Genomic DNA, 25,219 nt, shown 5'->3' with positions numbered 1-25,219 from the left:
GGTTTTTCAAAAATTGGAGATTTGGACCTCGATTCGAGGTCCGATATCAAAACAAATTATATATTTGGGTTTGTAGGGGAATGGGTAATCGGGTTTTAGTTCGAACCTCGGGTTTTGACCATGTGCGCCCGGGGGCGATTTTTGACTTTTTGGACAAAACTTTGGAAAACTCATTTTCATGCATTCAAATTGATTCATTTAGCGTTTATTGATATAATTAAGTAACTTGTGGCTAGATACGAGCGAATTGGCAGTGGAATCAAGGGGTAAAGCTATAATTGAATCTTGAGTTGTGTTCGAGGCATCGAAGTAAGTGTTTGGTCTAACCTTAGCTTGAGGGATTAGGAGTTGTGTCTTATTTGCTACATGCTAATTGTGGAGTACGATGTATAGGCATGGTGACGAGTATCTATACATTGGTGTCAATCATGCTCGTGAGTCTTGTATTGCTATCACCATTGTTCCCTTGCCAGGATGTTTGTTTGATATTGATGATCCCTTGCCAGGATGTCGTTTGATATTAATGATCCCTTGCCGGGATGTTTGTTTTGATCGTATTGTTCCCTTGCCGGGAAGTTGTTATATTACTCTTGTTCCCTTGCCGGGATTTCTTGTGATCATTTTTGGCTTGTAACTGGGAGCGGGTAGTACGCCTACCACAAGATATAATGAGATGGGAGCGGGTGGAACGTCTACCACGAGATATAATGAAATGGGAGTGGGTGGTACGGCTACCACAAGTTAACTGAAATGGGAGCGGGTGGTACGCCTACCACGAGATAAATGAAATGGGAGTGGGTGACACGCCTGCCACGAGATAAATGAAATGGGAGCGGGTGGTACGCCTACCCCGAGATACAGGAAATGGGATCGGGTTGCACGCCTGCAATGAGATGTGAAAAAAGTGAAATATACCTTTTTTCCTTATTCTTGTTAGTGGTTGATTTTGATTCCTTTATAATTCTCTTGATATTCCGTTTTACCTGTTATTCCCCGAAGCATGTTTCCCTCTCCTATCTTTATTTATTTATTTCTGTATTTCTTTTCCGCTGTATATATATTTGAACTGCATAGGTTTATTTGTATATATATATATATATATATATATATATAATTGCACAAGTTTATCTGGAGTCTAGTCTTAGCCTCGTCACTACCTCACCGGGGTTAGGCCAGGAACTTACCAGCACATGGGGTCGGTCGTGCTGATGCTACACTTTGCACTTATCTGCAGATACTGGAGCAACACATTAGGTCAGCAGCAGTAGCTTGGGATCCAACCTTCAGTCCACCAAGATTTCGAGGTAGTCCTGCAGACGTTCGCAGGCCTGACGTCTCTTTTATCAGTTAATTTGTTCTGTTATCATTGTATCCGAGACAGACAGTGTTCCTTCTTTCAAATGTTTGTATGTAGTAATCATAGATAGTCCGTGAATGTTGTGACACTAATTTCTGGGTAGAGGCATATGTTGATTTCCGTATTATTTTGGCTTATTTTGTTTAAGTCTTCCGCTTAATCTCATATCCGCATTTATGTTAGTGCAATTGTTATGCATTTATGCAGATACAAGATTAGAATTGGCTCAATCTCAGTGCAATTGTAATGTATCTTGCTAATTCTAACAAATGTGGTGCAGATCGTATTGGTTATACAGATACACGATTAGAATTGGCTCAAAATATTGTCGTTGGATTTTTTAACAATTTTAAAAATTACCCCAAACTTTTGTAGTTTTGTAAAAAAAGCCCACCATCTATTATGACCCAACTAATCCACCGGCTGGCTATTTTTTTTTAGGACTAATGGATCTTATAATATTATTGCAATTGACGAATTATAGTAGCTAGTAATAGTGTAATTAGCAACTAATATTAAAATATTAGGTTATGGTTTTAGGATAGTGTATTATGTAGTTCATTATAAAAATAATAATTTTGCCCAAACTTATTTATGTTCAGGACTATAGTTTGTGATAATCATAATGAATGGCATCGATGAACGTTCTGCATATACATGAGTAGCAAGTTTTTTTGTTTGGTATTGTTGCACATTTTTGATAGTTTTTAAAAAAATTGGGTATAATTTATGTTTTTTCAGAAAAAAATAAAACATAAAATATGTTTTCAAAAATTATGTCCAAATATATTTTCATCTTCAAAAAAACTTTACTAAAATTAAGTTTTTTTCAAACAAATTTAGGAATCTATGACCAAACGCTAGCTAAGGGAAAAAAAAGAAGCAAGAAAAGCCATATTTGCAACTTGTTATAAATATATTATATTACGAATGTTCATTTAATACCCCGTTGTAAATAAGCTTCCTGAAGAAGCTTATCCATATGGGACTCCGCCGTAAATATGTTTATCTATTTAGTACTCTATAAGAAATAAACCTCCTGAAGAAGTTTATCACTTCGGTATCCGATTATGGATAAACATTACCCCCGATAGAAGATTATCCATATCGGGTATAATAAGCTTATCCTTTCGATATTTCATTATGGATAAATATTACTCCCGGTAGAAGATTATCCATGCCGGGTACAATGAGCTTATTCTTTCAGTACTCCATTATGAATAAACATTACCCCCAGTAGAAGATTATCTATACCTGGTACAATGAGCTTATCCTTTCAGTACTCTGTTATGGATAATCATTACCCCTAGTAGGAGATTATCTATACTAGGTACAATAAGCTTATCCATTCAGTACTTCGTTATGGATAAACACTGCTCTCAGTAGAAGATTATCCATATCTGGTACAGTAGCAGCTTACACAACAGCTTGCAGTTGCAGCTTACATAACAGCTTGCAGTAGCAACGTACACAGCAGCTTCCTTTCTTCTATAAATAAAAGAGATTTTAATTCATTATGTATATAAATTTGAATTCGAATAATATATCGGTTTTTCTGTACGTATCTTTACTTGATAGTTTTTATTTTATAACACAACTTAACTTTTGAACATGAAAAAGAAAAAGTTAAAAAGTACAAAGTGGCCCACCACAACATGAGGACGCTCACGTCTTATCATTTCCCCATCAATAAATCTAATTGCATGCGATTGAGACACACAAGTCAAAGCGTCAAACTAACAGCCGACCAATATCCCCACAAAACATCCCCGCGTATACCAAACGCTCCTTTACATCGCGTGAGGAACAGATTCCACAATTTGCAAGCTCTTCTTTTAAGTTCCAACCTTTAAACACTACTCAAAAAGTAGTCACTCAAAACACACACACACACACACTCACACTAACAACTCAAACACACAGTGAGTTGAGTTAACACACTCTTCAGTTAAGTGAAGCCCTAAATCGAAGAAGCTTCTAGAGAAAATGGCGGAAGGCAAAGGATCTTCGCTTGTTCATCTAGTCGTAATAGTAGTCAGCTTAACCGCTTTCGGTTTCTCCATTGCCGCCGAACGTCGACGCAGCACTGTAAATTACTTTCCTCTGTGTGTGTGTAGGTTTATTTTTTATTTTTGTATATAAGTAGCTCCTGAGTATAAATTAAGCTTAAACTTCGCTAGATCCAGTGCGAATTGTGTATTTTGTGTAATTGTGTTCGTGCTATTGATCGATTGCTTCTGTAAGATCTGAAATGCTGCATTTGTTAGCTCGGCTCTGATACTTTTCGAAATTTTCAGTACTATGATGGTTAATTCGTTTTGTGAAGTGTTGTGTGTGTGAAAGACTGTAATGGAATTTGTGGTTATGTTTAACGGTGGGCTGTAGCAATGCTATTTCTATGCTTAGCTAATTTTTCAGTTTGGTTAATGTTCGTCATAGAATTGAGTGGCGATGCTTATTGATTAAAGTGTGCTGTGTATATCCTTTGATGAAAACATGAAGGATTTGAAAATGAGAAGAAATTTACTATAATTATTGATATTGTAAAATTATAGGATGTAAGTAAGGGGTCGTTTGGTACAAAGGTGGGATAAACCAGGATATCCCATGGGATTAGCTTCGCATCCCACCACTTTACTGTAAAATTTATCCCGGAATTAGCTAATACTTATAACCAAATATGGGATAAGTACAATCCCAAATTCTGTCATGGGATTATTATCCTTATCCCTTATATCAAATGATTCCTAAGAATCTAATTTCTATTCACGCGTGGTGTACAATATTTTTACACAATCTGGTAACTTAGATGGTAGCTGTTGGTAACTCTAGTTAATAGTAGCATCCAATTGATAACCTACAATGAAATGGTAAGTAACTTGCTATAACAGATTAAATTAGACTGGTGGTTAAAAAAATCACTATAGTGTATGAAACTTAAATTCTATATTAAACTTGTCACTAACTTACCAAGATCAAGATGCTAGGTGTATAATGGGAAGAATGAATTTAGTCTATGAAAAATTTGAAGAATTTTATCAGAAGTCGATAACTTGTCATTAGTAATATATTATAATGGGGTGAATAAAAAGTAATACTGTAATTACTGGCTCAGAGGGTCATGTTTCATAGCAGCCAATTTTACCAGTAGCTACGGCCTATGATCTGTTGAAATTGATTAACAAATGGTGCCTATGGATCGTATAAAATAGTTGATTTATAATTTCTTTAAGATTTGCAGTTTATTTGGAATGATTCCTCCTTGTCCTTTGGTTGTGCTTCATTACTGAATTATGTCTTACCAAAATGTTTATTCTATATTATCTGATACAAAGGCGAGACATCCCTTCTCATAGAAGTGAACTTGATTTCAAAATCATCAATTTCTAGAAGGACAATTGAACTAATCCACTGCCAAATATAACAATCTAACACTGGATATGAACCTAGATAATTGTTTTCAAGACTGATAATAACTTTTACATCCAAAATGTAATTATCTATTTGGTAGGAATGGTAACTTTGAACTAACACATCTAATGTTTGAGGATCTTTAGGAGCGAAGATAAGACAACTTCCATAGTATAATACCAGGGAAACCCTTATTATGATCCCAAACGTATTATAGAGGGGTTCTTTTTCGATTCACAATCCGTACTTTACTTTCCTAATGAGCTCAATATACTTAGCTATTATACATGTGTTAGGATTATTGCAAAAAACAGTAGTACTATCGCATTCATCCAACTGGCTGCTAATACAAATAATGTGGAACTTGATGTTGAGCCCCTAGTTTGAGTTAAGGGTATGGAAATGGATTTGGAAGAAGTTGGAGGTTTGGGAGAAAAGTTTCCATTAAGTGTTCCCCTTTTCCAGCTTGCCTGAGGTGTATGGGACGATTTATTGTGTTGACTTGTCTAGCAAGAGTCTACAATTTGTTAATAGAAAATTCAGTTACGGAAAAACTAATGCTCTCTGTTTCTTGCTAGTAATAAATGAAGACATCTGGATGTATCACTAGTGAGTAGACTTATGATCCTTCTGTTTTTAGAACAGAAAGAGAAAAGATGGATGAAGCCTCTGGAATTATTTTATAAAATGAGAGCAGAAAAGGGTGTTCATTGTCAAAAAAAAAAAAAAAAAAAAAAGGAGAGCAGAAAAGGGTGTTTTGGAAATTATATGAGCAGAAAGATGTTGACTTAGTGAGAGAGTCTATGCATGCATGATAGTCACAACACACAGCATTTTGATGACTGTCAATCCATCTATAATATTTCAGCTCATTATATGACCTTAGAAGGTGTTGCCAGTAGAAAAGGCAGAAAAGGAAACAATGAGATTATAAGGTGTCAAACCCCAAATAATTTCCTGGTTCAAAATTAGGAAAGGTAGATTGATGTCAAGTCTAGTTCCCTTACTTTTTGCGGAAAAGTTAATTAAACTCGGTAATTGTATGAAGAATTTTTTTTTGAGGAGCTTCAAGTAGGATTGAATTGAGCTGTGATGAGAAAACTCAAATAAATCAAACTTTACAGTCTTATAGGTTTGGATGACTAGGCACTGAGACAGGCTGTTATGACAGTTAACTCTGATGGACTGATGACTTAAACTACCAATCAATTTTTTGATTTGTGCTTTGAAACAACCAGCTCATTAGCTGTGTAATTTGGTTCCTTTTGACAGGGTACTCTGCATGATGATAATGTTACAAATCGTACATATTGTGTTTACACCTCAGATGTTGCCACTGGATATGGAGTAGGTGCTTTCTTGTTTCTTCTTTCAGGCGAGGTATTGCTTATGGGAGTAACAAAATGCATGTGCTTCGGAAGACCTTTATCTCCTGGTACAAATCGTGCATGGGCCATTATATACTTCATATCGTCATGGTACGAGTCTCATCATTGCTCTCCTTTACCTCTTTTAAGTAGAAATAAAAGTCCCACTACATTATTATGGTCATCCAGTCAACAATCAGCACCGAACTATATTCTACTGGCATGTCGATATGCATGGTTCTATACATGATATGTTATGTTTTGAAAAGGAAACTTAATCAGATCACATGTTTGTTATTCGGGGGAAAAAATTCCAGTATCTGAACGCTTGTCTCGAATTAGAGTGCTTGATGGTGGATAACCAGTAAACTATTGCATTCTTCCCATTGTTTTTACTCTTTTGCACTCTGCTTTGTTATCAAGTTATTGCAACACCATCTTGCAAATAATTTCTGCCATTTTATTCTTAATGCTGATGATATTCCGAATTGCATCTTTTGTGGGTGATCTCTACATGATATATTAGCAGTGTCCTGAGAGTTTACTATTTTTCATGTTACTATATCTGAAGTCATCTTAAAAGGATTCATCTTCTGTATTTGCGAAGGTGTACTAAATATTTATACATCTGCAGGCTGACATTTCTGGTTGCAGAAGCATGTCTCGTTGCTGGAGCAAAGAAAAATGCTTATCACACCAAGTATCGGGATATGATCTTAGCAGAAAACTTTTCTTGTGAAACCCTAAGGAAGGGGGTCTTTATTGCCGGAGCTGTCTTTACAGTTGCAACCATGATCCTCAATGTGTATTACTACATGTACTTCACGAAGGCGACTACTCAGCCAGCTCATAAGACAAATCGTTCTAGCTCGAATGTTGGGATGACTGGTTATGCATAAATTTTGCAGAAGAAACTAGCTAGGCCCTATATCACCTCCATCATGGCGCTATATTTGTATAATGAACTTCATAAGTTCGTCTATGATATAAAATCTGGTTATCGTTCACTGTTTGGGTATTTGCAAAGTGATAGATTAGATAGTTATAGAAAGACTTGCATGTCTGGTGAAGAAAATTGAACCCCTTCCCCTTGTGGCAAAGGTAATGCAATGTGGATTTGCAGTTATGGAGCAATATTCACCTTTAGATGCTAGTGCTTCCTAGCTTGCCCTTGAAATTTGTCTGTAAATCATATATGTGTCTGTCCTGTCTATCTGCATGGGGTAGTGGAAGTGAGCAATGGCGAAGCCAGGAAATTCAAGGGTGTTTTGAACACACCCTGGGCTATGCAAGGGTGTTGGAATTCAAGGGTGGAAGTATAATTTTTCAACCATAGCAGTTAGTAGAAAATACCTACAACCCCTTGGGGTTATGTGCAGTTGGAATTTAATTTAGTAAATGAAAAACTGAACATTGTTGTTACAAGAGTTGCAATAACTTTTTAGAACCTCAAGCATGCAAATTTATAGCCAGACGATTAAAGAAGTAGAAATTCACTTTGAAATGTTTTATAAAAAAATAAATTTGAATTAACATAATGACAATGTATAGCCATTTTCAAAATAGTATAAAAAAAATGTATATTTTTTTTGTATAAATTTTATATACTTAATCGGCTTACGAATATCAATAATTTTTGACGTGGGCTAAAGTGATAATACTCAAATAACTCAGAGAAGGTAGGTGCTTCCTAGTTCCTACCATCTAATCAGAGTTGAATGCTGACTGCTTCGGATTTGTAAGGCCTGAGGAGACATGAAAAATTAATCGAAAGAGTCGTTCACCTAATTTCTTAGACTATAAATGGCCGTCGAATATATAATATGTACAATTCATGTATAATACATGTATAGCTACGTATAATCTATGATAATGTAGGTATACCGACAAGAAAGAGTAAACGCTGAATTTGACCGGCTATTTGTGTAACATTCCCCGAAGGACATTAGAACGGCCCAAGGTAATATGGGCTGGAAACTCCAGTGGCACTCTTTTTGATAAATGTACTTAATAGACCTTGCAGAAGAAGCCCATTTTTTTGTGTGCTCTCTCTCGTTTCGTGGGCAGCCTATTTGCACAGCACAACCACTTTTTATAAAGCTTTGCATTCGTAGCCAGTTAAGGGTTTCCATTATTAAAGCACCATTATTGCATGTTTGAAGAAGCGAGTCTTAATTTCGAATATGAAAAATAAAAATCAAGTGAGTCTTGTTGGAAAAGCTTAGTTTCTTCCTTGACTAACTCTTATACAAGATTTCATGGATTAAATTAAAACACCATCTAGAAATCACCATTGTTTCAAACTTGAAAAAGTATTTCTTGAATTTCAAAGATGAAAAATTAGCTAAAATCAAAAAGCTTGAATACATTGAAAGAGAAGAAGACTAGCTATATAAACTATGATATGACTACTCTTGACTTTACAATGTATCTTATTTTTTATATTTTGACACCTCATGATGAAAATCCAGACTCCGCCAATCCCTCCCTCCCCCCCCCCCCCCTGTTTTTATCTTTTGTATGTGAGTTAAATTTTGTTATTTTTTTTGTTTTTATTTTCAAGAATAGCATAAACAGGTCGTACAATAATCTGAGCTTTAATGAGGAATGAGAGGAGCAGGTATGTAAATGCAGTGGCAGGGGGGAGGATGTCGTCGGTCTGAGACAACAAGGACGGCATTCAAACAGAAAAGGACTACTACTATCATCAATGATGAACATGAATTCCCTTTATGAAGACAGTCTGTCTTGACCATGAAATTATCAAATCTTTGACAAAACTAGCTTGAAATAATTAGTATGTGTTTACTACGTAAATAAATATGGAAGAAATGACTATATTAGAAAAAGAACTTTTTTAATAAGTCATAAAACTGATGGATAAAGAAAATTTATCACCTCCACCAATTTACATATTCGTAAAATGATAACGATTTTTTTTTTTTTTGAGCGGAGTCTACGGGAACAACTTCTCTACCACTACAAGGTAGGGGCAAGGTATCCATGCACATTATTAAAGGCGGATCCACAGTTTCAAGAGGATGGATGTACTATTATGAAGATATGAATTTAGAATTTGTATTTGACTGGTTTAACTTTAGTCTCTTATCATGACCCACTATATTTTTAAAATTATATATTCAAAATTATATCTTTTTAAAATTTTAGTAATATATAAAAGTAATTTTGAAGAAATATAACATGGTTATACATGGTTTAGGGAGAGGAGGTAAAAATTGTACGGGGCGCCCTATTTGGTCGCCCCCTTTTAACCTATACCCATTTTTAAAAATAAATTTAACTTGTACCCGCTTTTTAAACAACTTCAGCCCAATTTCTCCTCCTCCTTCTTCTCCTTCGTTTTCTTCTTCTTCTTCTTCTTCTTTCTTTTTAGGTGTAAGCATCTATATTCTAGCACTGAACAAGGAAAGCTCTACAGTCCACATACTTTGCTACAACATGGTTGCTAGAGGTATAATTCGTTATTTAAGATTCTATTTGCTCTGCAAAATCTTAAGGTCAGTTTTTGGCTCGAATCATATAGAGAATGCCTTTTTTACTAGGAATCGTTGTCCTCCGTGTATAATGAGATAAGAATTTCGTTTAAGGTATATATGCCAAATTTTTGTTATATGGTGTATCCATTGTCTTTATAAATGTTTTAAAGATTTGAACTTTTAGGTTGAAACCTCCCTGACTTAATTAAAAACTTTTAGGTTGAAGCTTTCCTTGTTCAGTGCTAGAATGTGCACCTTCATTTAACTGGAAATCACTAGGTCGGGTTGGTTTGAATTTTACAATTACCAAACCAAACTAATTGTGTCGATTATTAAATCTAAAGACCAAACCAAACAAATAAAACTCAGATTTTTTATTCTCGATTTTCTCGGGTTTTCGGGGTTTTTTTTCCCAGTAAAATCTTCGTAGAACAAAACATATAAATTGTGCTCAAAATATTTCTTTAATCCTAGTAAGATACAACTATATAAAGTATTTTCCAAGAAAATAATACAAAATATGAGATGTGTCATGGCATTGTCCTAAAATATTCAACAATAAAGACAATAAAATTATGTAATATAAATATTTCTAATTAAAAATTCACAATAAAAATAAACATAAGCTAAAAGTACTAAGCCATGATAAAATAAGTAGACTAATAAGGGAGTATTAATTACATGACTAAACGCTAAAGAAAAAATAAAGATAGGTTATACATTTTTATCTAAATTATTGCAAAACAAAATATAGATATTCAAAATATTCCGGTTCATAGTATTGAATTGAATGTCTTTTGTTAGTATTAGTATTGATTTGATTTTGGTTTAGGCTTTTGTTAGCATTATTTAGTTTACTAATGTTAATGGCTATAAAACTTATTGGAACATTCAAAAGTTCTAAGTCCAACCTTGAAATAATACCTTAAAAGATAAAATTATGAAATTTTTTAAGAAATATTTATAAATTACATCAAAATAAGTATATTTATTATTAAATATATCTAAAATTTCTATATATGTAATGTCGGGTTGGTTTGGTTTCGGTTTGACTTTCTTTAGTTAAAACCAAACCAAACCAATTATGGTCGGGTGTTTTTTATAAACACCAAACCAAATAAAACTAAACTATATATAGTCGGATTTTTTTTCTCGGTTTGACTCGGGTTGGTGCGGTTTGTCGGTTTTCTTTGTACACCCCTAGAGATGAATATAGATGCTTACACATTTTCATGTGTGAGACAAGAGCAAATCAGAAAAACTTCAGCTCTAGAGCTGAAGTTCGTCAGTTGCAAAACAAAAACTTCAGCTCTAGAGTTGAAGTTCGCCAGTTACAAAACAAAAACTTCAGCTCTACCAGTTACAAAACAAAAATTTCAGCTCTAGAGCTGAAGTTCGCCAGTTACAAAACAAACCTTCAGCTCTAGAGCTGAAGTTCGCCAGTAACTGAAGTTCGCCAGTTACAAAATAAAAACTTCAGCTCTTCGCTATTTACAAAACAAAAACTTTAGCACACTTGCTACTTCAGTCCCGTATACTAGAATGCTGAAGTTTTGCATGATTGCATTTGCTATTTCAGCCCCGTATGCTGAAGTTACGTGAAAAAGTGGGTACGTTTGCAATTGTTTTTACAAAGCGGGCACAAGTTAAAACGTGACCCAAAAAGCGAGTATAGATGCAAATGCCCCGGAGAGGAGTATAGTTTCACGTGAGCCCATATCCCTCAATTTGAATACGCCTCTGCACACTATCCTCCATGAAAATAGCATGGGCAAGCCAGTTTTCAGACTGGTAATTAAAAAATAGCCAGCGTTTGTAAAGTTATTGAAAAATAACCACTATTTTGCTGCAACACAGAAAGTTCCAGCATAATATACTGGGGATTGGTGTATCTATGTATGAACTTCCAGCATATTATGATAGAACTCCAGCACACGGAAAGTCCCAGCATAATATACTGGAGATTGGAGCACCTGTGTATGAACTTCCAGCATATTATGCCAGAACTCTAATATATTATACTGTAAGTTCACATGTAAAAAATTCGAACTCCAGTATATTATGCTAGAATATTTTTCGGATTTTGAATAGTGTTTTCGTTCAGATTTATTTTTACATGAAAAGTGGCTAAATTTCGATTACTTCACTGTAGCTATTTTTCAATTACCACTTATAAATTTGGCTATTTTTTTAATTTTATCACCATCCTCCACATACCTCACTTGTACGATTTTACTGGGACTTTTTTTTTTTTGGTGTAGTAGTAGTTGTTGTTGTTCTAAAAATATAACGATAGGTTAGAAATGAAGCCACACAATCAATGTATTTTTAGGATCTATACGTTTAGTTTTTTGGTTGTAATGCTTATAATAAACTTTGCTAAATATTGAGTATTTGACTTGCTAAATTAATTTTCTCAATAACAAGGTTAACGAAGCGAATATCGCACAAATAAAAAGTAGGGAAGATTATAGAGAACTTCAAGCTCTTTGAAAAAACATTAGAAGAATATGTGTATTTGACAAGAAATAAGAAAATATGTGCACATAAATATTTTGGTATAATAATTGTATCCCTATCTTGAATTTATATTTGGTTGGTGTATGTACCTTAAAACTTATAACAACCAATTTATTTTATATCTTCGTCCAAAGCCTAGATTTTGAATTTTCCACATAGAGCCTTAATTATTTCATTCTATTTCACCCACCTCATTATATTGGAATAGTACCATCAAATAAATCTAGTTCAAATGATAAAATTTCACGCGTTGGCTAAATGTGCAAAGCTAATTATTAATCACATTAAAGTACTGGCAGATTGATGCTGGATTTTCTGGTTTATAAATTATTCAATGGTCAACCTTAAAATAGTAGCCGAGGTTCTATTAGAAATAACCTCTTTACTCTCACATTATAGGGGTAGGATTACATATATCTTATCACCAAATCTTACTCGTGAGAGTTCACTGAATTTGCTATTGTTATTATTACTGTTATTGTCATTTGTCAACCTCAAAATAGTACATCTTGTAGACGGATATGGTTTCAACTTAAAAGGCCAAAAAGAGATTAGGAAAAAAAAACTTTTGTCAATAATAGTAGATACAGTCGCATTCACCACCTATACATTGCTCAACAGATTATATATATATATATATATATATATATATATATCAACAAGTCTGCCCATAGAAGAGTAGTTATTAGTACAATAATACAAGGCTAAACCATCAAGTTTGACTTTGTACTAAAAACCTCAATTTTTTTGTTTAACCTCTTGGCCTAATATTACTTTTCGTTGTTATAAAAAAGTATTATTTTTGTCCTTGATCCTAACGAAGTTTTAGTTTGACGATAATCTTTAGTCAAAAGTTAACGAGTAAATTTAGATTTTTCCCCCCTCAAAAATTGAGACATGTGAAGACCATCCATTTCAAGATAAAACTCCGTGAATGATAAGTACAAGTACGAGACGATTTGCTAAACGCAAGATAAATGAGCCAAAGTTGTTACGACAGGCGGAGTGCAGTGCCGTATTAGTCTAATTTCCGCTTTCCCTTAGTATCGGTAAAGGGGCTGGCCATGGTAAATGTTTCCCGAATAAATTTCTTTCTCTTCCTCGGACACTGAACAAAGGGAACCATGGCTTCACTTGCCGTAGTAAGACCACTCCTCTAAGTTTTTCCTATCGCTCGGATGAACTTCTTTCACACAGGAGCTCCTATAAGTGTTCCGGTTGGGGAAGCGATTTTGGGACGAATTTTTAACGTGCTTGGAGAGCCTGTTGATAATTTAGTAACAAATGACAAAGTAGATTAATTTTGATAGTGTAAGAACGAATTTGTACAACAATAATAACAATAACGTACCCAGTCTAATTCAACAAGTGACGTCTAAAAAAGTTAGTGCATACACAAACTTTACTCCTACCTTTTTCAATAACGTTATGTATCCCATGGTTTTAAGATTTTGAATGCACATCAATTTGAAAATTATTTTATATAAAATTCTAAGTTCAAAAGACCAAGTTGCCTTCTGGTTTGGTCATAAAATTAAGAAAGGAATGTCACATTCCCAACATTTATTAAAATCCTTTACCATATGCCAGCCTGAAACTCATCATAGACAATCAATTGGCCACATCCTCTTTTCATTTAAAGAGTCATAATCTAATTTTGTCCCTTTCTAAATATTAAAAAGTATAACAAGTCCCATATCCCTATTCATGAGAAAGAGAAAGAGGAAAAAGGCAAGAAGAAAATGGCCAAAAATGAAATAAAATCACTAGTAAATGCCAAGAAGAAAAGGGTAAAAAATATTTAATAAAAGACAGCTCCAGAGGTTTAAGGGGTATTATCACTTCTAGCCCGCATCAGAAATTATTTATATTAAGTAACCGAAAAAATATATAAAATTTGTATAATTTTTGTAGATAACATACAGAATATATATATTTAAACAAAAAATATACAAAAAAAGATATTCTTAACTATTATTTTAAAAGCGGCTATACAGTATTATTTTTCTCATGTTTAATGCGGTGTTAGAAAAAGGGCCAAAAATTGAATAGTAAAAGACACAAAGAGAAGAACAAATCTAAGGTACAAACTTAAAAGGGGTTTAACTTTATTCACATCCAGAAGATCAGATATACTTTTTAAAAAACTGGGAACTTTGATTTGTTATATTCTCTTACTTTTATTATATTTTCTGATTCAAAGACACATCCAAACAAAAGGCACTTTTCTTTAATCCCTTTTATGGGGGACAAATCCGACAATATGAAAAAGTTTTGGGTTACTTTTATCAATGTTTTCTCATAGTTCAAACTCTGATGAAAAGGGGTGATTGTTCCAATACATTGCCACGTGAAATCTTTTACACATTGCCTAATTAAGCCTAAATATTGTCCTTAACTAACAAATGTTAATCAAGTGGTCTAATAAGGGGCGGATCTAGTCTTTCGCTTACGAGTTTGGCCGAATTTAGTAATTTTGGTCTAAATTTTATATGTGTTTTATAAAATTCATTAAATATATAAAAAATATTAATTTAGAAATCATTAACTTAAAAGAACTAAAATTCTAAACTCATAAACTTCAAATCCTAATTATGAGTAATTTTTTGTCTGACCAATTTTAACATGTCGTCCAATTATTAATTAAGGGACCTATGTGCTTGAATTTTGAGTCTGACCGTACTAAATAAACTTATGCTTTTTTCTTTTATTATATAATTATTATTAATTTCCAAATTCTAACAGTGTGTAGTCTTGTGAATGTTCATGGATTTGACAATTCCTCGAGCAGGTCGCTCCAAATCCAATCAGTAAACTATTGCATTTTCTTTCCTTTTGAAAAGAAGAAAGAGAAGCATTTTAAAAAGGAGTTTAATATTTTTAGATTATATCGTATCACCTAAAAAGTTATTAGGTATAATTATTTGTAAAAAGTGAGATTAATAGCATAATAATAAGTTATATTTTATAAATTAAAATACTAATAGTATAAAAATGCTTTTATATATATATTCTGTGTATGCAGGTTAATTTATCTAATTTAAGGAGGATTAACTTCAAAGATTTATACTAACTAACGCGACTTTCTTTATTTTTTTTTTAAATATAGCTGTTTTTTTTCTCTTTCCTTTTAAAATTTTGAACTTGGCTTATTCAAGATATAGAATGCAAAATTATTTTGCCCACAGAAAAAGATAAACAAGAAACTTTAGTTTGTAAAAGTATGTATATAAATTAATCTCAATATTGAACGAGATTTGGTAGAGTCACCGGCCTGGTTTTTGTGGTTTAGGTAAACAGAATATTAGCAACCAAAAATGCAAAAAGACTTCATTAAATTGTTCGACGATAATGTATAAAACTCAAAGTGGAATTAAATTAATTTGGAATGTCGGAGTGAACAATTTCCGAGATTAATACAGTGGCTTTTTAGAAGAAAAATAGAGTAATTATTTTACAACATACTTTTTGTACTTTTAAAAAAATTACAAATATTTGGTTAGTAAGAAAATCGTGCTAGGGACGGGCAAATAAAATAGGGTTGCTAAGAATAGACTCTCAATTATGCAAAATTGAGCCAAAACTCAATTGTTTTAATACTATATGTTCTAATTTGTAAGTTTAAATATGAAAAAAAAAACGTTCTTTTTGCTAATACAATAGGGTGGCAAAGGATTATGAGCAAATATCACTTTTAGTCTGCGGCTGAAATTATTCACATTCGATAGCCGCAAAAATATATAAAATTTGTATATTTTTTGTATATAACATACAAAAATATAAATATATACAAAAAAATATAAAAAATTCGGCTATTATTTTAAGAGCGGCTATACAATGTTATTTTTCGAATTCTCAATTATGCAAAATTTAACCAAAACTCAATTGTAAAATTATATCTATGTTCTAATTTGTAAGCTTAAAGATGAAAAGAAATATATAGTACTTTTTCTAATTAAGAATTAATATTAAGCTCAGAAATTTAAAGCTCGAATTATGCAATTTAGTTTTCTCTTGGAAACATGTACTGATTCCAAGTACACTCGCAAAACACACCATATAGCAATTTCATTCTTGAAATTGAAGTAAAAAAACGAACAATTGGTATTAATATTACAAATAGGGTTCACAAGTTCACTTAATAAGCATCAAAATTAGCAAATGACCAAAGGTAAATGTATATAGGGTAGTACGAACCTAATTAGCAGCTCATACAAGTTTTAACGTAAAGCAAATTGCTAAATTACATGCAAATTTTTGTTAATTATAATTAGTCATTTAGAACGTTAAACAACAAAATTCTTTGTTAACACAATAGCGAGATTCCCGGTCAATTTAACCTACCAAAATACATCCTCATGTTTTTGCTAATCTCTGTCTTATTCCTATACTCTTTTAATATATGTGTGAGTACTTATTTTTTTCTTTTTCTAATTGTACTTTTAATAAAATTTTCAGTAATTAGGCAGCGTCATCTTTCAATCTCAAGTGATATTTAATATGTAGCATTCACCGACATTTAATTCTTCAGATATTGATATTCAGTCAAACCTAATAATTCTATAGTGTTTAATTTTGACAAGTTCAAGCTCATGATGAGTAGGAATTATATGTATTATTATCATTCTATCTCTCTTTATTTTCTCCTTCATTTTCATTTATTACAATTTGCAGCGTATAGGTCTTGATATTGCTTATTTGGTGTCTTTTTCTTTGTTATAATCTTGATTTAACTCAGCAATATTAAGCAACCTTATAACTTTTTGCTCCAAAACTTTACTTATTAATGCATATGGCAATATTTGGAGAAGAAAATTCAACAAGCAGAAGCACAAAAAAAAAAAAAAAAAATGACCGTGTTTTTCTTGATATATGAAACCTCATTAGAAAGTAATTAAGGCAGAAAGAAAAAAAAGCTCGAAATCTTAAAATTAATATTCCAATTTGAGTCTTTTCTTTATGCTCAAAATTTCAATAGGAATGTATTCAGAGGACTTATATAGAGAGGGGTCACCAGTACACTTAAAGTTCAGCAAAAATTTCGCATACACACACATGTTAGAAAATGGTAATATATTAATAGAATACACCATATATATAAAGCAGATTTTTTTAAAAATTTAAAATTACAACATGAACTTTTAAATTCTAAGTCTGCTTCTGAATGTACCACATGTTTATATACGCTTATGAGGAAATTAAATTCTATAGATCTTAGAAATATTATGGACTTGTAAAAAATCATGTGATTACTTTTTCGGTGGCTCTGCTTTATATATATATATATATATTATGAAAGTTGAATTCTAAAAAAAATTAATATTCACATCAAATCTAGCAATTAAACTGTAAACTAAAACAATTATGCTATCATTTAATCATAATTAAGTGATAAAAGTTTAAATATAAATTTTAATCTTACATTTATTTTCTTAGTTGTAAACACAAGATACGAATAAATTTCTTTTATGTAAAACCATCATTCACTCCTTGAAAGATATTCTGAAGAGGAATCTTGAAGCAATAGTAAAATTATCTCTCTATAATTTATTGACCACGGATTCGAATCATGGAACTAACGATTTATTTACAATTTTAAATTCCAACAACAACCTCATACAAGAACATACCCACTGCTAGTTTTGCTGTATTCTTTCATAAGTGGGCCCTACCACTCTTTATATGACTACTACCCCTATCCCCTCCCCCCCACCATTTTCTTTCTTTGTTTCTGTGTCTCTCTTTCTTTATGTATACAAACACTAAGCCGTCAACTCATACTTGAGTAGTTGAAAATAACACACTTAAACACAACACTCCTCTTATTTTCAACATAAAAAAGAGAGAATATTGAAAAACCATTCTGCCCAAAAGGCTCAAAATTCAGAAAAACCAAACAAACTTTGTACATTTGGTTATTTCTTCTTTATGTGGGTGTTTTTTCCTCACTGGCCATGTCATTTTCCGGCGGAAATAGAACCAAAAACACCATGTATTATTCTTCTTCTCTTGTGTTTTTGCTCGTGATTTTCTCGGCTTTGGTTCATAGCGGACAATTTTTCGTTGGGGCAATACGGATATTTCCTGAAAATACAGTGGCAAAAGTAGAAGAAAATTCCAACAACAACAACAAGAATCAAACGGAGCTGTTTCAAAAATATTTCTCTGATCTCAACAACAGTACGAGAAATGGAAATGAGACTTTATTACAAGACAGCAAAAGAAGAGTACCAAGTTGTCCAGATCCTCTCCATAACAAGTAGAAATCAATTTTCTCTCTTAAATTTTTAGGTTCTTGATTTTTTTTTTGTCTTTTTTCTTTTTATTATCCAAAATACCCACGTTTTTCTCAAACTTATAGTAATGATAGTTCTTTTTTGTGGTGAATTAATTGGGTAAAACCGTGGGTATTTTGGTACTTTGAAAATGCTATAGCTAGCTATTGTCTTTTGCCTTAAAAAAGATCAAGAAAATCATGATGTATATATAAAGTTGAGATTTTGATGAAATTCATAGTTCATTTAATAGTGAGATTTTTTTCTTAATGCTTACATCATATATACCATCTTAGTTTTCATGTTTATTTTTTTTTCTTGCTACATTTTGTTTTAGAAACAAATTCACTCAAACTATAAATAATTATTTCTAAACTCAATAATGCAAGCCAATAATGAAACTAGTATTAATACAAGAATTAGGAAACAAATGGCATCTAACCCATTGTCCTTTCCCTTCTTGACAAAGATAGGAAGAAGAAAGCTTGTGGGTAGGGTTGTTTTTGGGGGGGGGGGGTAAAGAAAAATATTCAATATTTATACCATCAAGTCACTTGTTTTTGTTTTGTAGTTATAGATAAATAATTTTATACTTCTACATATTAATTAGTAATGTCATAAAAATGGTAACCAATTTGCTATTGCAAGTTAAGATGAACTGGTTGTACAGAATCTTAAGTTTAAGTTATATACACTATCAGTAAGTAAATTTTACACAATCAAGTCACATTTATCTATTGTCTATCTAAAAATTTAGCTTGGATTGAATCTGCATCCGCCTCTCTAGCTCTTCTATAAGAGCGGACCTTTTTACCAGTCCGTCCTATTCTTTTCTCTTAAATTCCTTTTGGAAAAACTCATGTTGGGACGTCTGCGCTTCTTTCTATTTTGAGACGACCACAGGTTCCACCAATCCTGCTCTATCCAGTTTGAGATCGTCTGAACCTGTTACCGTGCTCCAGATTCCACTCTGCTCCTACATCAAATCCATCCTCCTCCGTAGTTCACGTTCATAGAGAGAGACTTCCCATACAAATACTCTGGGTCATTGAAACGTCGGTAAAACTTATTTTATTTTTATGATTATAAATCTCATATTTTAAGGAGGTTTTATTTACAGAATATCCTTTTGAATAACTTGATAGTATGAAAAAAAAATTACACTAACAATATACTTATACTATAACTTAAATTAATTTTTTTTTTACTTGCTTGTGTAGATAACTTAAATCTTGTGTTTAAAGTTTAAAACTTTGAAATTAAATATGAATATAGGACATATCTAGTTGATTCTTTAAAAAGAGCCTTTTTTTCTGCATACAGAATCAAAAGTAATATCTACTTGTAGCTATCAGTGTCTTCGAAGACTGAAATCTTATAGAAATCAAGAAACAATAATTTACACCTTTTGTGATAGTTCAGAAATAAGTTTGCAATTTTTGGCATTTCTTAAAAGTGTTAGCTGTTGTTCACAAATGGCAAAATTGTAACCTTTTGATGTAGCAATACGCACCCACATTTTTACTACAAGAGGTAAATCTAGATTTTGTTTACTGCTGCTTTTTCTATTCTTCCAAAGCTCTTTTAGCCAAATTTACAGAGTGTCCTATGTAAAATAAGGGCATTGTAGGGTTCGGATAAGAGTCACACCCGAGTGTCATGTTACACTGTATATATAAGGCAAAATCTATTTTTTACCTTTATATATTAAGTTTTGAACCCCCTTAACACAATCCAAAAGTGTAGTTTTGTGGTCAAGAGGGTTCAAAATCTACATAAGGTCATGAGTTCAATTCCTACTAGATACAATTTTTTTTTGAACCCCCTTCGTGGAGATCCTGCCTCCGCCACTGGTCATGTAGACAACCTACCCTAAAACAAGTATTAGAGGCTTTCCACGGCTCGAACCCGTGACTTGTAAGATATATATAAACATCTTTACCGTTGCTTCAAGGCTCCCATTCAAATGTCCTATGTGATTGGAAATTTCATAGTTCATTCAGGCCCGTTTGTCCCTAATTTTTTTTTCTTTATTTCAAAAAATATTTTCAAAAATGTTTGTCTGTGAAAATTTTCAAGTTTTTGGAAATTTTTCGAAAATGAGTTTTTCAAAAACCAAAAAGACTTTTCAAAATTTTCAGAAAAACTTTTTTTCCCACTCACAAAACTGCAATATTTTTTCAAGTGAAATACATGTCCAAACATAATTCCAAATTTCAAATACCATTTTTGAACTTAACTCCAAATACTATTTTTTTTTTCTTCAAAAATTACAATTTTTAAGTCCAAACGCCTGCCAAGTCATCTTTTATGGACAATATCTATTGTGATTGATGGGTTTTTACTTTTGTTTGGTTGACTCTTAAAAGGTTATTTTTACACTATATATCAGATCCTAATGCCTTATCCTATTGACAGTAAAACAAGATATGCAAATCTATTGTGATTGATGGGCTTTCTTATGTTTTCTTCGAAGTTATTTCATGGGTGGTAACTAGAAATGCCGTAGGTCGTAACTTCAAAATAGACCTTTAGTGAAGTATCAAAGAGCTTGATATTGCATAAAATTGGATGTGGGGTTTGTTTTGGGGGGGGGGGGGCGTTTGTTTTTTGATTTCTTTGATAATCAAAAATCCCTAAAAGACATGTGACGCACCGTTCGAAACTTGATAAATAATGAGTTCGTCTCTTTATCCTTCTTTACTTACATATCGAACTTTTGTTCGTGACAAGGTTTGAACTTGTGACACCTAATACGCGCATTATATATTGTACTCTTAGCACTGGACCAAAGTCCTCGCGCAATTTTGGTTCTTTTTCACTCTAGCAATTTAAAAATATGATTTGTTTTTAAAGAAATTTCCTCTCCATCTCTCAACTATTGTTGTATTTGTTTCTCAAGGTTTAAGTCATACTAACTCATACTTTAGTAAACGAGCGTATATATTTATAAGAAAAAATGACACTCTATAGTCTCTGTAAAAATAATTGTCGAAAAATGTACAAAATTTCTATATCTTATATATATATTGTATGTTATATACAAAAATTATACAAGTTTTATATACTTTTTCGACTACCATATGTAAATAATTTATGACACAGACTAAAAGTGATGATATCCCTATTTATAATGCTATTTTAGAGTTAACTGTTGCTCAGATCTAAAGTCTAGAACATCTAAATTACATGTAGTTCCAGCTATTATGTGCTGTATTTTTTTTTCTTTCTATTTTCAACTTCTTAAATAATTTGCTTTATTGAGGGATCTTAGTCAAAGATCAGTCTCACTATAGGGTTGACTAAATGCTTGATATAATAGAGGGTCACTTTTTGACCACATCGAGCACATTTGCACATCCAAGTCAATGAAAAGATGCTGCTACTGCTATTATACTACCTAAGTCATGTATTGGACATTGATTTTATATGATTTTTTATAGCTTGTTTATAGCTCGTTGGAAATAATATGTAAGAATATTGTAATGTTTCATATAAGAATTCTCACATTATTTATATATAATAGTCATAGTATAGTCAGGGCTTCTACATTATAGAGAATATATTGTTAGATTCTAATAAGTTCGTATCACTGTTACTAAAAATGTAACTCGATGATTTAGGTCTATGTTAGCATGTAATTATTAGGAAAAGATCATTGAAAAGTGGAAGAGTTTAAAACTTCTCTAAGGAGTTTACCCAAATATGCTGTTGTCTTACGAGTTGTAATTTGAGATTGAAATATGTTAGTTGTGCGAACAAAGTCCCACGTTGATTGCTGAAAAATTGAGAGTTTACTAATAAGGAGTTATGATCTATTAATAGTATGAGACCTTTTGGGAAAAATTGTGTAGGCTGGCTCAAAACGGACAATACATAATGATAAGAAAATCATCGGCTTGTTGAGCCCAACAACTGGTATCAGCGTCACGATTTGGCAGAACGAGTATGACAATGACAAAGTGATGGCGTGAGACTTGGTTTACTTTCCCTTACAAGCTTAGTGACACACAAACAAGAAGAAGCTAAGACGCGTGCTTCGGTTACCATAATACTCTAACGATCTGAATGACAAATAGTGAATGTCGAAAATTGACTAGTAAATTCGGAAATTAACCCGTGGATTGTGATAGTTGGCCACATAGAACTTAGTTCGAGGGGAAAATTGTTAATTGTACGAACAAAGTCCAATATTGGTAGTTAAAAAGATTGGAATATATACCAGGTGTAAGAATTTTTTAATGATATTGGCTTGGCCCAAAACAAACAATATTACATAATATCATCACTCAGATTGAGCCATCAATAACCAAATGAGCCACAACAAAAAATCATTAAGAAGAGGAAGAAAAGAGGGGGGCGTGATGGAGAATCAGGCTTGATAATTCATTCCTCTCTCTTTTTACTTTTTACCTTTTTTTCTTATTTTGAACTTTAGGGAATTGAAATGTGATGGCTAATGCTAGAAAAACAAGCAAAGGATCTTCAACAGTTAGACTGAGAAGATTGATCATAGAAAGTAACAGATCAGTGGTTCCATACAACAGTTAAAAAAACGTCTTAATAGACAAATGTTTTTCTTGTATGCTACATTGACAAAGAAAGGAAAAAAAGCCTGCAGGCGGACAAAAGACATGAAAATTATCAGCAAGTGAGAATTTATTGATAAAGATACAGGGCATTACGTAAAATCAATCATGCTTCAGCCGTATTTCGTTAGTAAATGTATCACAGTTAGGGGTGTCAAATGGACGGGTTGGGTTGATTTTGGGCGGGTCAAAATGAGTTGAGTTAATAATTGAGCGGGTCCAATGATCCGTCCAAGTTTACTTGGAGTAAGATAGACTAGGTCAAGATGGGCTAAAATTTGGGTCATAATCCAACCGCCGAAGTTTTATCAAACTTTAGTTAATATGTGTTATTTTCTTATGAATTATATAATTATTAAATAATGTTTTTTCTTATTTATGGTCATATATAACATATCAAACAAAAAAATTAATTCTAAGATCTTTTTGCAAGTTACTCTTGGATCAATTTGGGCTAAAAATTAACTCAACTTTAAATGAGTTTTATGGATTTCGTCAAGACGGACTTAATTCAATAAATGTGCGAGTCAATAACGTTGGGCGAATCATTTGGGCTTGGGCCAAATTTGACAGCCCTAATCACACAATTCTCACTTTTAATAGTGAAGAGTCATACATCGATGCTTTAAGGGATAAGTAGTCAATATGACTTAATCTTCACCTCATCTGCTAACTTTTGCGGTTGAATTAGATGCAAAATCTATTTAATTTGGTATTAAAGTAGGACTCATCTCAATTCTTATTTTTTGATGGTGGACCCCATATTCAATTGTTCATGCTCGTGAGGGATTGTGAAAAGTCTCGCGTCGGTGCTTTAAGGATGGGAGGTTTCCTCAATACAAGGGCGGAGCCGGTCCTTCGATTATGGGCTCGGCCGAATTCACCAGTTTTGATTTAAATCTTATATTCCCTCCGTTTATTTTTACTTGTCCACTATTAACTTTGCATATCTCTTAAAATATAATAAATAACGTGCATAATTTACTATAATATCCATATTAATTGATGCATGTTTTTAATGTATTTGAGAAAATGATTTAAAATGAGTAATTACTACTATGGGTATAACTGGAAAAAAAATTGTCTTCTCTTGATATGCTAAAAGTGATAAGTAAAAGTGAAAATCTATTTTTAAAATACTGGACAAGTAAAAGTGAACGGAAGAAGTATTTGTCTTAGAAAATCATTGAATATGTACAGATTATTAATTTAGAACTCAATAACTTAAAAAGAACTATAATGTGAATCCATAAGCTTTAAATTTTGGCTCCGCCTCTACCTCAATACACTTACTCTTTGTAAGGTAAAAATAGCACGGGCTAGCCAGTTTTCGGACCGGTCATTCAAAAATAGCTAGCGTTTGCAAAGTCATTGAAAAATAACCACCATTTTGCTGTAACAAGGACCGGTCCAGCATAATATACAAGAGATCTATGCACTTAGGTATGAACTTCTAGCATATTATGCTGGAACTCCAACACGCGGAAAGTTCCAGTATAATATACCGGAGATTGAAACACCTGTGTATGAACTTTCAGCATATTATGCTGGACCGGTATTATACTAGAACTCCAATATATTATGTTGGAGTTCCAGTATACTTATGCTGGAACTCCATTATAATATGCTAGAGTATTTTTCGAATTTTGAATAGTGTTTGCGTTCAGATTTATCTTTACCTGAAAAGTGGTTAAATTTCGATTACTTTTAAAATTTTGGCTATTTTTGAATGACCACTTGTAAATCTGCCTATTTTTGAATTTATGCCTATTGGAAATTGTAGTATAAATTTTTTTACTATAGTTTATATTGTATTGCTAATTCCACCCAATATTGCTGTATAATTTTTGGTAAAATTGCGGACATCTTTCAGAGTTTTCTGCCGTTTGCATCTTTTGGCGGCTTTCAAACAAAATCAAAGAAAATTGAAAATTGATGGTTTAATGGCAGAGAAATCGATGAGTAGAAAATGCCACGTATTGTGCGGCTGAAGGAATTTGTTTGATAGTAATTTGGAATGGAATCAAATTGACTCTTTGATTCTGTCTTTATTATAAGACTCATCTTAAGTCCACTCATTACCTTTGTTTTGCTCTTCGATGCCTACGTCTTATTGTTATTCTATTATTATTATTGTTAATTATTAACCCTTTTACTGTATGCATGATTGTTTGGAATAGTTTAACTTATCATACAAGCAGCG

At 32.6% G+C, this 25,219-nt stretch overlaps 1 protein-coding gene across 1 annotated transcript; it reads left to right on the top strand.

Moving 5' to 3' along the window:
* Positions 1-3,184: 3,184 nt before the first annotated feature.
* LOC104227211 (uncharacterized) lies at positions 3,185-7,281 on the top strand. The gene is made up of 3 exons (XM_009779406.2): positions 3,185-3,445; positions 6,041-6,246; positions 6,770-7,281. Exons 1-3 carry the CDS (start codon positions 3,344-3,346, stop codon positions 7,032-7,034), a joined length of 573 nt encoding a protein of 190 aa, XP_009777708.1. The 5' UTR covers positions 3,185-3,343; the 3' UTR covers positions 7,035-7,281.
* Positions 7,282-25,219: the final 17,938 nt, after the last annotated feature.

This window comes from Nicotiana sylvestris, chromosome 10 (assembly GCF_000393655.2).
Source record: "Nicotiana sylvestris chromosome 10, ASM39365v2, whole genome shotgun sequence".
NCBI lineage: Eukaryota > Viridiplantae > Streptophyta > Magnoliopsida > Solanales > Solanaceae > Nicotiana > Nicotiana sylvestris.
Note: the sequence above shows the minus strand (reverse complement) of the source record. Positions and strands in the feature narration are given on the sequence as shown.

What these genes read in the sequence shown, in the direction of transcription:
- LOC104227211 (XM_009779406.2), top strand. Translation starts at nt 3,344, where the DNA reads ATGGCGGAAGGCAAAGGATCTTCGCTTGTTCATCTAGTCGTAATAGTA. An exon ending in CCGAACGTCGACGCAGCACT is followed by an intron (nt 3,446 to 6,040) that starts GTAAATTACTTT and finishes TCCTTTTGACAG; the next exon opens with GGTACTCTGCATGATGATAA. An exon ending in ATATACTTCATATCGTCATG is followed by an intron (nt 6,247 to 6,769) that starts GTACGAGTCTCA and finishes ATACATCTGCAG; the next exon opens with GCTGACATTTCTGGTTGCAG.